This window comes from Protomyctophum bolini (assembly GCF_963924005.1).
Source record: "Protomyctophum bolini genome assembly, chromosome: 20".
NCBI classification, from domain to species: Eukaryota; Metazoa; Chordata; class Actinopteri; order Myctophiformes; family Myctophidae; genus Protomyctophum; species Protomyctophum bolini.
In genome coordinates, this window is record NC_137881.1 from 14,029,536 (window position 1) to 14,047,383 (window position 17,848).

The window sequence follows — 17,848 nt, forward strand, 5'->3', positions numbered from 1 at the left end:
GACCCAACTGGCCTCCAAGGAGAGGCTAGCATGGAGCCGGACATCTGATGATACACGAGAGAAGACGCCATAGTCAAAAAAAATTGTAATAAAAGTAATATGTTTCATGTTGATTGTAATTTATGCATGATGCCATATATCTGTAAATATTCATTATTTTCTTGTTAATAAATTATTGCATTTATACCCGGGTGTCCGTTATGTGTCCATTACCCTTAGATCGCGCCGCTGCGGATTTATTTATTTCCCAAATGGTCTAAAAATGGGTTATTTAGCATACTTTTACCAATGAATTAGCCTATACACAGACAACGACTGATTAGCCTATTTTGGACGATATGGGTCTTTTCATGGGGCATCGGGAGAGTCAAGAGAGTCTCTCCCCATGCCTTCGGCCTGGTGGAGACAATAATGGGCCACCATGGGCATGGCCCCAAAGGTTGAAAACCACTGGCACTGAGGAGAAGGAGGGGGAGGAGGAGGAGTGGGAGGGAGGGAGGATATAGGAAAACGCCTGGGGTTTCCGAGGCACTGAGTAGTCTACAGTGAGTGAAGGAGCTGAATGAATTGAAGTCTCTGTAGCACCTGCGTCCTTCTTCTGGCCGCAAAATTACCTGTGACCATGGGCGATCCACACACACACGCGGTGTTCTTCGAGTGTCCACGCAGCCTGGATACAGAGCAGAAGAAGAGAATAGAAAAGTACTTCCAAATTCGCCGCAGATCCGGCGGAGGGGATTGCGGACAGCTGAAGAACGTCGCTGATAAACTTTATATGATTGGGTTTAGAAATAAAACAGGTGAGTTAAACGGGAAAAACAGGACTAAATGTACATCATATGACAATTAACACGACGTAACAACACACGCATTTGTTGAATTTGTCTGGATCATTGTGTAATAAAGGAAAGTGAAAGTAAATCTGTGCAAGTTACTTTAGCAGTTTGTTAGTCAACTGCTAAATAATTTGCATTTTGCACAGATCTGCAAATTTAAAACAACGATGTACTAAAATGATTAATAAACTGTCCTACAAAAAAATATAGTGGATATTTTCAGATATTAAATTTAAACTTGGGCCTATTCTAAAAATAGTTTCACTTTCACATTTGAAGATGACGCAGTCACATTGGTAGCCTGCATTAGTGGTTCTCAAAGTGGGGTCCAGGGATGCACAGGGGTCCCCACAATCTCTTATGGGGGTCCCTGGCACAAAACCTTTTCAGATGGGGGTCCACGGCCTCATACATATCAATTTAGTGGTCCATGACATAATATGAAAATGTTAGAGAACTGGTAGTTATAACTAAAAACACCTCTCCACTCATCTCTTCTCTCAGATCAAGAACGGGTTCTGCAAAAGTCTCAACACATAGTGCAAGACTTGCCTGACGGGCCTCTGGCATTCACTGTCCAAAACAGTCCAGGTCCCTCCACCACATCCACTCACCCCAGCCCTGGTCCTTCCACCCTGTCACCCACCACATCCACTGCCGCCAGCCCGACCATCAAACTGTTTGCTACTTCAGTGGAGGTGAGGCATTCAACGTGTGCAAGCTTCAGGCATTTGCCCACTCTGGGCACGATCACTGAAGAGTGCCCCCTCGAAAATGAGATGAGTCATTGTTTTGTAGTCATCAGGCCAACCCTCTAGTCTAAACCACAACATCCTTTCCCTCAAACCGGAAGAATAATACCTTCCCAATAAAAGCCTTGATGCGGCGTAGTGTGAGTCACGCTTTTATTGGGACGGTATTATTCTTCCGGTTTGAGGGAAAGGAAGTTCCAGATTGAGGGTTCCGGCCTGAATGCTGCCCAGCAGTGCCAGTTCTAGGCGTCAGGTGGCCCTATGCATTATTTTATTATTATTATTTTATGTGGCCCCCCACACACTGCCCTGCCTGGGGTTCCGGGGGGAGGCATACCCCCCCTGTACACACACACACACACACACACACACACACACACACACACACACACACACACACACACACACACACACACACACACACACACACACACACACACAAACAAACAAACAAACAAACAAACACACACTAGGTGACTAGAACATAATCCTGCAGGCCGCATTAAGTACAGGTGGGGGCCACATGTGGACTGGCCCTGCTGCCCAGGCTAGAGTGGGCATGGCTGCTCATCTGATCAACTTCACACTCAACACTGCACTTCCTTGTGTTTTCAGCAAGGTAACCGGAATGCATGTCTAAAAAAACATGCCGACCGCTCATGCAGTGGGGTGGTTCTTGTATTATTGTATTTGTTTTACTGAGAATAAGGTTAGAATAAGGTTAGACATAGTTTAACTGGTGTTAAGTTTAGGAAAAGGGTTAGGATTTGGCACCGTTTTACTGAGGTTAATTTTAGAAATAAGGTTAGGTTTAACCGTTTAGGCATAGTTTACTCAGGTTACGTTTAGGACTACCAGGCAGAGCCGTTACGCCGGCTGTACGCCAGAGGCGACTGCTTGTGTTTTGAGTTGAGTTTTGTTTTGTTTTGTGTTGTGTTCTGGCATTTTTATGCCAAGTGTGAAGTCTATCAGATGAGTGGTGGTCCGTGATACGAGTGCCCAACGGGAACAGGCTGGTTCTGGGGAACCACTGGTCCAATTGACTTCACAAACACTGAAAGTGTTTATTTATCACTGTTTGAAAATAATAATAATGTGTTTTCTTTACTACAGAGTCCCCACCTCTCTCATGAAGTACACCTTGAGCCATACCTTGTCCGGTACCTCGAGGACTGCTCCAGGCCCTGGAAGAAGCTAGAGGATGAACTCTCCTCTGTAGGGTGTTGTGGACAGCTCCAAAGAGCCGCAGGTAGCGTTTCGGTCAGGAGGTCATCCCAAACCAGCCCGGAGGTCTGGTTTGGGATGGAGGAGGTCAAACACTGGAGGGCTGAGGTGGAGAGAGTCTTTGACTGGGTTAAAGAACATTACACCTGCCACTTTGAGGTGGACCCACACAAAGTCAATCTTCTCCTTCAGCCTTGTAGTCAGCCCACAGATGACGTCAGGGTGTACAGCCAGGTGGAAGAGTCTGTTGTGATGGCCGTTGTTGTCGGGGAGTGTTCCAAAGTTCAAGCCAGGCTGAGGGAACTTGAGGACCCGAAGGTCAAACGTCAAGGGTCAGTGGTCAGTCAGAAGCAGACCTCCACCCGCCGACTGGGTGTAGCCAAACTTAGACTCTTGTGGAATGATATAGAAAGTGGCCTGAAAGAGTTTGTTCCTGGTGTGACGGTCAAGCCGGGAGGCGAGGGACAGTTAGTTTTGGAAGGCTCTGTGGGAGAGGTTCGCAAAGCTGGAGAGTGGATCTCCAAGAAGGAGGACCTGGTGCTGGAGAAGCTGGTGGTTGAGGTGAGCCCTCTTCTCTTGAACCTCCTCAGAAAAGCATATGGAGGTCCTGGGGAGCTTAGGGACTTGTTAGGGGTTGGTGGTGAGGTTGAAATTGAGTTGGGTGACACAGAGCTACGACTTTTTACCCTCTCTCCTGATAAACTGGATGACATAGAGAGGGCATTTCGAAGCGAGTTCAAGGAGGTAAAGGTTGAAGTTCCGAACTGCTCTGCTGTGCCTTCTGAGCTTAGGGCACAACTTGACTACAGGCTCAATGAGTTGAACCATGGAAGATGCAAGGTTGCGCACAGGTTTGTCTCAGGCAGTATTGTTTACCTTCTAGGTCACGCCAAAGAGGTTGACGAGCTGAATGAAGTGATCATACAGTTCATTCTGGACCTGTCCAGTGTAGAAGGAAGAGTTAATCTCCCGTTCACAGAAATAACTGACTGCTTACCTAAATTGCTGCAACTGAATGGCTTTGACCATTCAGGGGTGACCTTCCACCCTTTATTCTCATCCTCCAGCCCCAGCGTAGTGCTGGCAGGTCCATCCAGTCAATTAACCCAGGTTAGGAATAGGCTGGGTCCACTTCTGGACTCCCTGACTCGAGAGACGGTTAACATTCACCTGCCGGGGGCATTGCGTTACTTACAAAGCCCTCCAGGGAGAGAGACGCTGCAAAATATCGGCAGCTCTCACCATTGCCTTATACAGCTTCAGGATGACTTGGTATCAGGTACAGGTCCGAGTCAAGGAGGCACAACGCTCGCAAGTTACCAACTTGGGGCGCTGCAGATACTGGTCTGCCAGGGCGACATCACCAAAGTGCGGGCTGACGCCCTGGTTAACGCGGCCAATGAGGACCTGGAGCATGGCGGGGGTGTTGCTGCGGCACTAAGCCGTGCAGGAGGTCCGGAGGTCCAGAAAGAAAGCAGAAATCTAGTGAAGCGGAACGGTAAAATTGCTACCGGTGACGTGATGGTGACCACGGGAGGAAACCTGAATTGCAAGGTCCTACTTCACGCTGTCGGGCCGATAGCAGGAAGGGTGAATGGAAAGGAGAAAGTCTTGTTGGAAAAAACGGTCACGACAGCTCTGAATTTAGCAGTGACCATGGAGCTTCAGTCCATTGCGTTACCCTGCATCAGCTCCAATCTATTTGGGGTCCCTATTAAGGTGTGTGCAGAGGCTATTGTGACTGCTGTGCGGGACTTTGCGAGTCAGAAGCATTCCCTGAATAAAGTCATGCTGATTGATAACAGAGGGGAGGTAGTGAGGGTATTGCGGGATGCCTGTGACAGGCTTCTCCGCTGGAGGGATGTGGGACAAAGTGTTCATCATGGGTTCCAAAGGGGTCTCACTGATGCTACTGCCCCAAACGAAGCAAGTGGTGCCGCAGCGGGTGGTGATGTCAGCTGCTGTGTCCAGGTGGAGATCATTCAGGGAATCATCGAAGCGCAGCAGGTGAGAGTCAAGTCACACAGGTAAACACAATGTGCTTCACCGAAGAATGCATAGAAAGATACTGTAGATATCGCGAACAAAACTTGTTCATCCCAAACCGTTCCTTTTCTGGGAACGGAAAATAGAACTTGTTCCAATAGCCAGTGGAGTTATTATTATTTAATTATGTATTTATAAACCCAACAGACAGACTTGACCACTCTACGACGACATCCCTGTTTTGGGCATGTCGTTATTTAAATGTTTCAAAAATAGCACATTATAGCAGGTCTACAAATAGCAGATAGTTAGAACTTGTTGCATTGAGAGGTTTCTACCTGACAGCAGTGAACTACAACTTGGGCCAGTGCAGCACAACTGAAAGCCACTAACCTAACGTGTATCACAATCACAAAGCATTCTCACTACTCATTGAATAATATATTTGGAAGGATCCCCCCCACCCCCCTCCCTTTTTTTGACTGCCTTACTATTTGTATTTTCCTAGGTGGATGCTATGGTCTCACCTATGGTCAGCCATGATCCTGTCTCCACCCGTGTGGGGAACGCGTTGTCCTGTGTTGTCGGACCTCAGCTGACTGCACAGTTCCACAGAGAGGCTGGGGGAGCTACGCTTCCCGGGGACATGGTTTTGGTGGAGGGGTTGCGTGGGCTCGCCTGTAAGGGGGTGTACTTCCTCAATCTATGTCCATGGGATAACAACCCACATGGAACAGCAGTTCAGGTCAGAGTGTGGGATATGCGTGCGTGCACGTGTGTGAATGGCAGATATAAGAGTGCATAAGTACATGCATGTCTCTGGAAGTATTTTGAAATATTTCTGATAAACAACTTTGACAAGTCTGACCGAATGTCCTTTCTGAACTAACCTGGGTGAACCAGGCTCTGAGGCAGGGCACCCGCAGTATTCTGGCATCGTGTGAGAGCAAAGGCTTCGGCTCTGTGGCGTTCCCTGTGTTGGGGACAGGTGCTGCCCTGCGTTTCCCTCATCACGTGGCTGCCAAGATTGTCTTGGAGGAAATCCAGAGTCATGAACAGAACCGAGCCAGTAGAACACCATGTTTGGTCCGCCTTGTAATCCACCCCCATGACAAAGAATCTGCCAAGGTGAGCAGAGACTAGTATTAATGTAGTAATGTCATGATTTAGTTATTTTATTAATAAAGATTATGTATATATTCTTTAAGTTGGGATTTGTTTAGCGGTAGGAGTTTGGCTAGTAGTAGGGACCGGATTTTGGTTAACAGTAGGGGTTGGGTTAGTACATTAGTACTAGTTTATCTGAACCCCATGGAAAAAGAGGTTAATTTGGCAAAGTAAAATGTTCAGATGGTCGCTACATGCATAAAAACACATAGTAACCTCTAATTAAATCATTGCAAATCAATGCAGTTTATTCTAGCAAAGATTGCAGAAATACGAGCGCTGAAGTATCTGTCACAGTAATTAAACTATCTAACCATTAACTCGTTTAGGACACTTAATGAGATACTAGTGTTAATTGTATCTCAGAGTATAAAGTCCAAAGTGCCAGTAAAGCTGCCAGGTTGCATTTAAAAGGGCCTTGAATTTAACACTATCAATATTGTGGATGTGTTTTTTATGCAGCTAAATTGAGCAGAGGAAGTAGATGGGGTTCTACGTTATATTGAGGTTGTCGCTGCAGTGCTGCACTTGTACCTGGCAAATAACCCCCTCTTGATTGTAGAACTATCAATATAAGTGTATTTATTTTTTATTTAACTGTGTGTGTGTGTGTGTGTGTGTTTGTGTGTGTGTGTGTGTGTGTGTGTGTGTGTGTGTGTGTGTGTGTGTGTGTGTGTGTGTGTGTGTGTGTGTGTGTGTGTGTGTGTGTGTGTGTGTGTGTGTGTGTGTGTGTGTGTGTGTGTGTGTGTGTGTGCAGTGTGTGTGTGTGTGTGTGTGTGTGTGTGTGTGTGTGTGTGTGTGTGTGTGTGTGTGTGTGTGTGTGTGTGTGTGTGTGTGTGTGTGTGTGTGTGTGTGTGTGTGTTTTTGCGTGTGTGTGCATATATTCTGTAGACAGTATAACATTCTTGCCTCTGTTTGATTTGAATTGACTTCAGGCTCTGCAGGCTGCTCAGGGGACTCTGCATCTCAGAGGCTTCACAAACGATGCTCAACCAGATCAGGGTGGGTCTAGCTAGCGACTAGCTAACGGCTCGTTTAAATCTTTGGCCTATTACCCTTTCAACAAGTGTTGCTTGACAGAAAACAAAGGTGGCAAAATAAGTAGGAGTTGTGTGACCATTAAGTACAGTATACTCAACTGTAAACGAGGCTTTACACTGCCAGAGCTTGATTTGATCATATATGTTTCTAGATTAAACATCAGAGAATCTCCCATTTCTATTGCACTTTTTACCCTTTAGTTCTGACATCTGCTGATGTAACATGTTCTACAGTTAGCATAATTTGTTCCTGTCGGGAGGAAACCACCCAACTACATTTTTGAGGTTTTAGATTTTTTTGCATAAACCAGTGCTTTTGAATCAGTGTTGTTTCAAAAATATTGAACCAATGAAAAGCAGTAAAAAGCGCTTCGGACAAAACCTCTTAACTCCATTGGACCATCAAACAGTCTGCTAAAGCAACTAACTCCACCACCGATCTCCCCCACCTCTCATGGAAGTAATTGACAAGTATATAAAGGCAGTATTGCTTTGTTTTCAAAATATATACGGTATCCTTCATTTCCGGAAAAATGCACTTTGGACTTTGGTTTCTTCCCGACAGCAGATATAATGATATTCCTCTTTCTTTTAGCTTACTTTTATCACCATGTCTCCTCGACCCAACATGAGGTCACGTCCATGCTGGGCACGGTCAAACTTCAGCTGGTCTGTGGTGACATCATTCACGAGACCACTGATGTCATCATCAACACAACTGACTTCTCCAAGCCGCTGGAATCAGGTACTAATACCCCCCATTCTGTATGAGTGTTAGGATTTCATTTAAGCAGTGTGACAGATCATTAACAGTACAACATGTACTATCGTTCAAATTAAGCAATCCGTTTGGTTGAAATAGGCTCTCCAGCTCTCCAGCCCATTCAGCATTATGACAGCACACCTAGCTGTACTAAAAAACATTACTTCACCACTGATTAGAAAGATAACCAACTGGTCAGTAAAATCCTCCATAGTATACTGTGTACTAGACGCTCCCACTCTGGCATCCTCCATCAGCTATCGTAGTGAGTCGGTGACACAGCATTAGCCGTTTAAAAATGCATGTGAAGTTCGCAGACATAGTAGCTAAATCTGCCTCTGTCCAGGGGATATCTTAGGCCCTTACAATTTTGTGTTTCTTTGTGGGATTTCTTCAGTTTGGGATACGGTATGTGCAGTATCTCATTAGCTCAAGTTGCTAGCTAAAAAATTAAAGGTTTCATTTTACGCTCTCAAAAGTTAAATTATTGTTAAACATCTGTATTGCTTAATTTACATGAGTATTCACATTTAGAGAATGTAGAATGGTTATTTTGTTATTGTTTGCCTGTGGTACCACATCAATACAGCATGTAATTATGGACAAAATATTATCCAACAATAACAACATATCCTAGGTTTTGGGTCTGAGAGGCTAAATCTCATCAAATGGTGGTATTTGACTGCCAAATAAAGAGTGGGCCTTGGTATGAAAAAGGTTGAAAACCACTGAAGAACATATCATCACGCTAAAGGTGTACAACATACCTAACAGCATGAATATATGGTGTAAACTTGGGTCACATATTTGTACAGTATCTGTATCTTAAGGAACAACCCTGGTTCTTTCCACAGGTGTATCCAAAGCTATCGTGACTGCTGCAGGGCAGAGTGTCCAAGCAGAACTGACACAAGGTGCGCCTGAAAGTTTGACATGCAATTGACAATTGTTGTAACGATACAGGAGAGATTATTTATTATTGTTTTTATGAGACGATTGCTATATTATATGGATGATTAGTTATTATATGAGACATTCATTCATTAGACATTTTTATACTTTTTCAGTCAACCACAGACAAAAAGATTATAATCATGTTTAACCCTTGAAAAGAATATTTGGATTTTATACAATATTGTTTCTGTGGAAACTTCATGTGCATGTCCAAAACTCTTACTTTTTAGGATTCACATGATTCAAAAGTAGCAAAAGTAGCATATCAACAAGTTCAAAATGCGTCACTTTTCGAGCGTTTCAAGCTTCTGGATTAATAATCTATCCGTCGTATGGCATTAATCTACAAAAATATAACAGTTAAAATACGGAGATAAGATTTGTCTGCCCCACAATATATAGCAACATGGGGTTTTAAGAAAACTGTTATTATGATGTATAAGACATTTGTAGTCAGCCTCAGGTCTTAATTAATGGGTTCATTTTATTTTTGTGTGTCAGTCGGCGTTCCAGCAGACCGCATGTGCTCTACCGGACCTGGTCTGCTGAGGTGTAAGAGCATCATTCATGCTAGTTTCAAGAGCGATTCTCAGAGGATTCACAAGATTTGTGGAAAGATACTGAAGACGTGTGAGAGCAAAGGCTACCGCTCAGTGTCCTTCCCAGCCATCAATACTGGTATGTGTGTGACAATAATTATGATGTCCAAAATCCCAGAATATATCTAGTCTTATCACGACGATATCAATATAATATCAATATACTGGGAAACCTTACCATTACGGTTACGGCCAGGGATACTGTTGGAAAAACTTGGTCATTTTTAATGCATTTTGCCATGTAAAATATAGTCATTTTAAATTCTACAAAATTTAAGTTTATTCTTATTTTTAAATTAATGACATGTCTATTTAAAGAGTCACATTTGGAGATGCACTCTTGTTCACTAGTAGTAATTACAATTCTCAGTGAAGTCAACTCCTGAAGACAGCCACCAGAGGGCAACATAACATTAGAAAACACAATTTAGTCAGTTTGAAGCAGTTTTTGTACATATGTCTAGTTACTACAGTATTATAGCCATATAGCAGATCTGGTGTACATAATAGCCATTAGCCATGTCTGTTTTCTGTATTCATGTGTCTTTTCATTTTACATTCCGCAGGTGTAGGACTTATGGACTTTGCCACTGCTTGCAAAGCCATGCTGGATGGCATGGCATCGGCTGTGAGGGACTTGAACCCGAATATTCTGTCTCTTATCCGCATCGTCATATTTCAGCAGCCTGTCTTCCAGGCCTTTAGGTCAGAACATTATCTTTTTCCCATTAAAATAAACAAATGGAAGTATAGAGAACAAATGGAGTTCTACCAAGCACTGTTTTTACTATGCTTGGCATTCTTTTTTTTATTGTCCTCAACAAAGGTTTCTATAATGATCATAGCAACCTACAGTACCTTCTGTGCAGTTAACAGCCATATCTTTTCTTTGACATGAAAATGTACGTAATGTACAGTGTAGTATAACCCCAACAACCTTTTCTGTTCTTGTAGATCAGAACTGGGAAATCGCTTTGGACAAATCGCCCCTCCGCCCACCCTGACAGGTCTGTTTTACAGGGCCAGAATACTGGCGGGCAATAAACAATAGCATCTATTTAGTGTTGGACATAATTATGATACATAAACCTAGAGCATTTCACTGTAATTGACATTACTTTTAGATTGTTTGTTTACATTTTCAAGAAAGCCACAGATATGTTACCAATTTATCTGAATACCTGGGTTGATGACTGTTGGGTAAACATATTTGTGTGGTATATAAGACTTGGATGTTTGAATTTCGGTTGTAAATACTTTTTTCTCAAGGGGCTATTTGTCTTTTCAAATAGACCTGTGCTTTAAAATGTATTCAATAATGTAACTTTGACCAAAAATAACCACACAGATCAATTGGCATGCCAGACCACCAGTATGGTATAGTATAGGAATCTTTGCCAATGATGTGGGTACAGAAACTGATTAGCTGTGTTCTTTTTCTCCCTCTCTCTCTTTCTTAATCAATCTTTTATTAACCCACCATGTAGAAAAAGCAAAACGCATAATTACAAACCTGCGTAAATCAGACACCTTCCAAGGCCTTGCCGGCCGTCCTTCAACTCCCCCGGGCCCAGTGGGCCCCTGGAGGCCGCAGCCGGCCGTGCTGTGTGTGGTGGGGCCTTCGTCCGGCGGCATTAACCTGGGCACGTCCGTGCAACGAGACCTGGAAGACGTCCTGCTGCAGCAGCTCGCGGAGCGAGAGGTGTGGGCCGGCGAATTTTCCCGGCTCAACGACATGGAGATGGAGGCCGTCCACGCTAAAGCCAGAAGCCTCGGGGTGGGCCTGGAACTGAGACGAGCTCAAAGGGAGGAAACGGCGAACAGCGGCAGAGGCGCCGGGAACGGGGGAGGAGGGGGCGCCGTGGGCGGGGCCGGCGCCGCCGGAGCCCGCCGGTCAGGGAGCGAGGCTGCAGGCGTCTACGTGCTGAGAGGCCTGAAGGAGGACGTGTTGAGCGTCAGGGAGCTGGTGGACAGAGCTCTGAAGAGAGCCCTGCAGGGAGAGCTCCAGGAGAGACAAGAGGCCATGGTGGCCTTTAAAGGTAGTGTAAGCTATTTTCTTTGAATAAAATAAGTGTTAAAAAAGCTCTATATTGTGATGGTACTCATTGCTATATAGTGTTTGTTCAGTCACAGGAGTCTCCATGTCTCTCCAGCTTTTTATTAAAACAGAAAATGCATTTTCAGAAACTGGGATACCAATTTTATCCAATCAGGATAGAGAATGCGATCAGGATACAGATTAAACAAGTGGAATTGTAAGTGATGACACAAATAAATGAGCATACAAAACTTGGAACTGGAACACTATACATATTATTAATATTTATAGTATATTATAGCTTTTTATAGCTTAATATTATATTAAGTTCATAAATACTAGCTACTCTCTCCTGATTGGCTGAAAGTTTGTCACCTACCTGAATTTTTTTTTCTTCTCTTCATTAAAGAGATGGAGAGACAGGTTACCCTGTTACTGAACAAACACTCTATAGTCGTAGACATGCGCAGAGCAAGTTCAGTCAGGGAACCTCAGTTCAGTCGCTGCTGGCCGTTAATTGGGCCGCCTCAGCATCATGCTCTCATCCACATGATTCACTCAGTCAATCACACATTCACTCCATCACCATACCGGCTACTTATGGTATTGCATTCCTCCCCCTGCTTGCTTGCTGCTGCCTACTGTATACCTGCGTGCTGCTGTATACAACCTGCTGCTCACCCACCTCCACCCCACTACTGTATACCTGCGTGCTGCTGTATACAACCTGCTGCTCACCCACCTCCACCCCAGCTACCACATGTCGCTTTGGATCTACTGTATAGGTACGTGGGATTCGAGTCCCTATGGTCGGGAGTCGGGACTGATGCGCTTGATCTGAGTACCTAAAAAGCAGATCGAATACATCGCCAAACCATAATAAATATACTGTATTGCTCATCTTATATTCAGTAAATATATATTACATCCTTCTTGAGTTGTCCTGACTGAGATACGTTTTGTTTTAACAGAAGAAATATCACTTACTCTACCTTTTAAAGTTCAGTGGTCGGTGCAGGGAGTGAAGGATGGTGTCTGGCAGGAGCTCAGCCTGCAGGCTAACTACCAACTGGAACACAGCTACCAGGAGAAGAGAGACGTGTTCGTTGACGTAGAGGGACCGTACGGGGCCGCGGTGAAAGTGAACCTAAGGAATCAGGAAGCAGTCGACATGCTTACGGGCCACACTTACAAAGTAAAAAGAACGGAGACTTCAGGTATACTTGTAGACTGATTGTACCATGTTCCCTTTCCCTCGAATTTAAGGTTGAAGCTCCTTGCTCACAGAGTCCATTTTATTTGCACACCAAAAAAAGAACGTGTGTGTGTGTGTGTGTGTGTGTGTGTGTGTGTGTGTGTGTGTGTGTGTGTGTGTGTGTGTGTGTGTGTGTGTGTGTGTGTGTGTGTGTGTGTGTGTGTGTGTGTGTGTGTGTGTGTGTGTGTGTGTGTTTTCTTTGTTAAAAATGTTACAAATGACTCAAAAGTACATTTAGGTTATTTAACATTAAAAATTAAGGATGAATTTGGTACCGCTAGCGCTAAATGTGAAATCATCATCTTTAACTGCAGAGTTACCGTCATACTGGCAACCTATGACAGCAGGACAGACCTTTAAGGTGGAGCTGCTGCCTAGTTCAACAGAGTACCAAGCTGTGGCAGAAGGCTTCCTGAAGACCGCTAATTACACCATTCAGAAAGTAAGTGACGCACGCACGCACGCACACACACACACACACACACACACACACACACACACACACACACACCAGCGTTTGTTATCATTGACGATGTGTAAATATATGCTGGCATCTACCACATTTGATTGCATATACTTGGTACACACACACACACACACACACACTGAAAGCGATGGGGAGAACATGAGGCAAACTGGTTGACCATGACCTTTTAACTGATTTTAAAATACATAATCAATATTCTGTTTGACCCGTCCCCTAACATATATGCCACTTCACTCACACCGGAGAAGTGAAGAATGAGAGAGAGAGAGAGAGAGAGAGAGAGAGAGAGAGAGAGATAGTGATGAAGATAATAAGCTTATTAATGCTTATTAATGCAAACACCTAATAATTAGACATTTCAAACGTTCCTTCATAGAGATATTGAGATTCCACATTTACAGAATAATTATACTGTATAACATATTTAATTCAGTTTATATACCTTTTTTTCATCACATATCAATGATTTATTTTTCTTTAAAAAAATAAAAAGGGATCCAGAATATATCTACATCGATAAAACTGTATTTCTTATATAGATAGAAACTTGAACCAGACTTAATAATACTAGGTGTTTATATGCATAAAGTAGGTAGGTAGCAAATAGTTACACCTAATAATTATACATTTCAAACTTACTTACAGATATACTGAGATTTGACAGTTTACAGCGGTCGAAAGTACTTGCGCGCTCTGCTTGCGCACTAGTTGGCCATTTATGGCCTACTAGTGTGCAACAAGCAAGTATGCACTCGGCAGAGTGCAGTTCTAGTTATTATTATTATTACATTTATCACATTACCATACATATGATTATAATTCTGGGTGCCTGCCATGCAATGGCAGAAACACAGGTTGAAATCAGCAACACATACTTAATCGTAATCGTCCTCAAGACACGAAACTTTGACGTCTATGGCCGGCCGCACGGTTTACCAAAGCCCCACAATATATACATCGAAACGTGCTTTCTGGTCTAGAGGGGCGGGCTCGGCTGGGAATGGTGTTCTTGTGCTTTTCTTTACGATTCGCGTTACCGTGCCGACGTAATTCACAATAAACGACGCGAAAAATCCCATTCAAAGTCAATGGGGAAACGTGGGTAAATACAGAAAACGACACGTTACTTTGGAGCCACATTGCTCTGGCATACTGTTACGTAGAAACACGATTTAAACCTCAAACAGCACACGAGGCCATCGACTTTGTCGTGGTTCAGACGGAATTCGAAATACGTTGCATGGTTTGCCCGCTATCGCAGTTCAAAGTGTGCGTGGTCTGAGCAATAATCTCGACTCAGAGTGTCGCACGCCCAGTGAGAGACCTGGCCCAGCCAGCGTGCTTTCTGGTCTAGAGGGGCGGGTAGCCTGGCCAAGCCAGCATGCTTTCTGGTCTAGAGGGGCGGGTAGCCTGGCCCAGCCAGCGTGCTTTCTGGTCTAGAGGGGCGGGTAGCCTGGCCCAGCCAGCGTGCTTTCTGGTCTAGAGGGGCGGGCACGCATGGAGCAAGCGCTGGAGAATATTGGTTCACTGATCAGAGCCGCTGCCATCTTGGTAGAGTAAGGACAATGTAAGGACAATGAGATCTGAACGTGTTCTGAAGGAAACCATACAGCAACAGCAATGGACCCCGACAGCCCATCTCACACAGCCGGAGAGATTTGATATAATGAAAAGATACAATTAATCGGTTTCGCCCCATACAGCATTCCCAAGAGTGACTTTAGTGTGAATAAGGACTTTTAACCGGCAAAATTTCCCAGTTTGTTCCACTTTGAATGTACTTTTCCCGGATTTATAACTTATTACAAATGTGTGAAACTGTGTGCTGTCTTTTAATTATCTTTGCAGCTCTAAACTTTCACAAGCCTCTCCAACACGGAGCTATAGCTCTGAGACAGAATTACCGTATATCCAAAGGTTATGTTTGTGACGTCATCCCGACAACCAGGCCGCTATTAGGCTACATGTTGAAGTGATTTTGTAACGTCACCGATTATCCTTCATTGGTTAGGCTTCAATGCTGAGGTGCAGACAGACAGACAGACAGACAGACAGACAGACGGGGATGGGCCTGTTCTCTGCTGCCTGAGTCACGGAACCCAAGGCTCTGCACGGCCCGACCAATCGGCATACATTTTAGGCTAGGCCCTGCCCGAAAACGTCGGGTCGGGTTCGGGCAGAAATTGACAACTCTACTGGCAACGCATGTTATAACATCGACCAAAGAGTCAGGACTCAGCCAGCAGTCAGTTAGCAAGGATATTACATCTGTATGAGCTGACGCTGTGGAAAAGTCTTGGGTTCATCTTTGTCTAATTACTGATTTTATTTTCCCTTTCTCTATATTCTCTGTAGGGTACGATGCCTTTGCATGGCGAGCTGGAAGAATGTCCTGTTACAGAGTCACTGTCCTCTCTGGAAGTTCATGCTGTTACAGATTCACTGTCCTATCTGCCTGGTTCTCACAGCTTACCGTCACTGAGCCAAATCCCACGTCTAGAGAACAAGACCGCTTTCAGAGCAAAGCGCTCCCGCAGTGTAAACGATGTCACACTACTACTGGACAATACACAGACATTTACACCCGACATCGTTCTTGTGAAAAACAAGGAACGCTACAGGTTCCACTGCACCCACGCTGGACTGTTCCAATGCAGCGTGACCGGCCTGGGGTTTAAGATGGAGACAGAGGGAGAGGTGACTTACGGGACAGTCCCGTGGCACCGGGGCCTTCTGTCCCAGCTGAGAAAGAGGCCCGCAGGACCACTGTTTGACATCAAAGGTCCTCAGGGGTCCGTGTGTCAGTTGCAATTTCCACACTGTGAGATCCTCTCCACGGGTGGAGGCAAGTCCTTGTCTGTTGTCCATGTGGTGGATGATGACGGCGTTGAGCTGATCAAACCCCGTGTGGTCACAGAAACTCATGTTATCATAGATGTAACCGGGTTGTCTTTATTTGGTCTCATCAGGGAGATGCTGTTCGGGCCCAGGCCTATCCAGGCACTGGTGTCACTGTTTTATACACCACCGATTGAGCATGATGATGACCCCATGTCAACGCTGAATGTACTGCTGCTACCCAGCAATGTGGTGCTGAGTGACGTGAAGAAGGAAAGGAAGGAGATGCACGGAGAAGAGATTTACATCGAAAAGCCTCCATGCGTACTAATCCCAAAGAAGAAATATACCCTCTCCACCTCGCATCGGGATGATGCCGTCGAAATTGAACCACACAGAGCAGGCTTTGAAGTCGACAAATCGTGCTATCACAATTACATCTCAACGTTTCAAGTGACTTTAGAGAAAAGGATGAAGATGGTCAGGCTGCTTCTAAGGGACTGCGACACCTCTGTCTGTGCGTGGGAAAGCTGCGTGAACTTTTCAGCTCCTGCTGTGAGAAAACAACAGAGCCAACGTGTTCAGCACACACCGAGTCTCGCGGCAGAAGAAAGACTGTATACCGTGCGGAATAGCTTCATCGACAGCATTTCGGACGCCAGTCTCAACGTTCTCCTGGACAGACTCTTTGCCAAGGAGGTGTTAACCGAAGCTGAGCGGGAGGCGGCCGCTGGGGAGCAGAGGAGAAATGTCAAGGCACGTATTGTCATCGACACAGTGAGGCACAAAGGACCTGATGTGAGTTCTATAATGATAGTGCTTCTCTGTGATCTGGACAAGTGCCTCTCTAAACATCTTGGGTTGATGTAGAACTGGACTGCTCCTTAACCTGGCCTAGAACACTGAACACGGGTGAATTTAATCCAGACAATTATATTCTTGTAATTGTCTTAATGTTGCTGATGTCTGAGGTAGGCGGGTCTTTCAGTACCTTCATGATGCTCAGTGACATCATAATGTTGCTGATATATGTATCTACTGACCACCAGAGAATGGTCTACAGACCACCAGGGAATGGTCTACTGACCACCAGAGAATGGTCTACAGACCACCAGAGAATGGTCTACTGACCACCAGAGAATGGTCTACTGACCACCAGAGAGGTCTACAGCAGACCCATAAGGTTGGAGAGCCCTGCTGTACAGTATGTAGGCTATTGTAGGACTGACTGTACAGTACAGCATCCTTTACTGTGATACATGATACATGTACTTGATTTGTTTTAGTAAATGTACAGATGCTATATGTGACGTTAAAATAAAGTTTTAGATCTATTATGAGAGAACGTGTTTGGAGATAATTAAGTGGGCTGCTGTCTGTCTGTCTGTCTGTCTGTCTGTCTGAAATAAATCATTAACATGGAGAAACGTGAAACACATCTTGATGACATCATCAAGATGTGTTTCACCATGTTAATGATTTTTCAGAATGAGGGGACTTTTGTATAATTTCCACTCAACAGCTCTAAGGTATATTAACCCATTCTGACCTGAGATCAGATTCTAGAAATGTCTTCTACATCCTGACAGTTTTACATTCTGACCTGGTTCTAAAAATGTCTTCTATGTCAGTCGCTCTTCGATTTTTCAAAAATAGCAGACCTACAAGCTCGTAGTGCGCAACTCGGTGGCGCGCTATGAGCTTGTAGATCTGCTGTTTTTCAATAGCTAAAGCACGACATGATGCTAACACCAAAATGGGTTCCCGTTCAGAATGGGTTAATGAGTAAAATGTTGAAAATGAGTGGTATTGCCCTTTAAACCCCACACAGCATTGGTATTCTGGGGACAACCAACAATACCTCGCTTTCTGGCTCCCAAATTATATGGAGTCAGAACTACAGACTCAC

General features: G+C 44.5%; 1 protein-coding gene across 1 annotated transcript; it reads left to right on the forward strand.

The window, feature by feature from the left end:
* Nucleotides 1-622: 622 nt before the first annotated feature.
* Nucleotides 623-16,809, forward strand: LOC308335204 (protein mono-ADP-ribosyltransferase PARP14-like; the record flags this gene model as incomplete). Its single annotated transcript, XM_080792216.1, has 15 exons — nt 623-800; nt 1,341-1,534; nt 2,702-4,819; nt 5,307-5,543; nt 5,702-5,926; nt 6,901-6,967; nt 7,601-7,750; nt 8,623-8,682; nt 9,224-9,400; nt 9,888-10,026; nt 10,276-10,328; nt 10,809-11,360; nt 12,361-12,576; nt 12,929-13,056; nt 15,457-16,809. 15 exons carry the CDS (start codon nt 623-625, stop codon nt 16,807-16,809), a joined length of 5,847 nt encoding a protein of 1,948 aa, XP_080648342.1.
* Between the last annotated feature and the right edge of the window lie 1,039 nt (nt 16,810-17,848).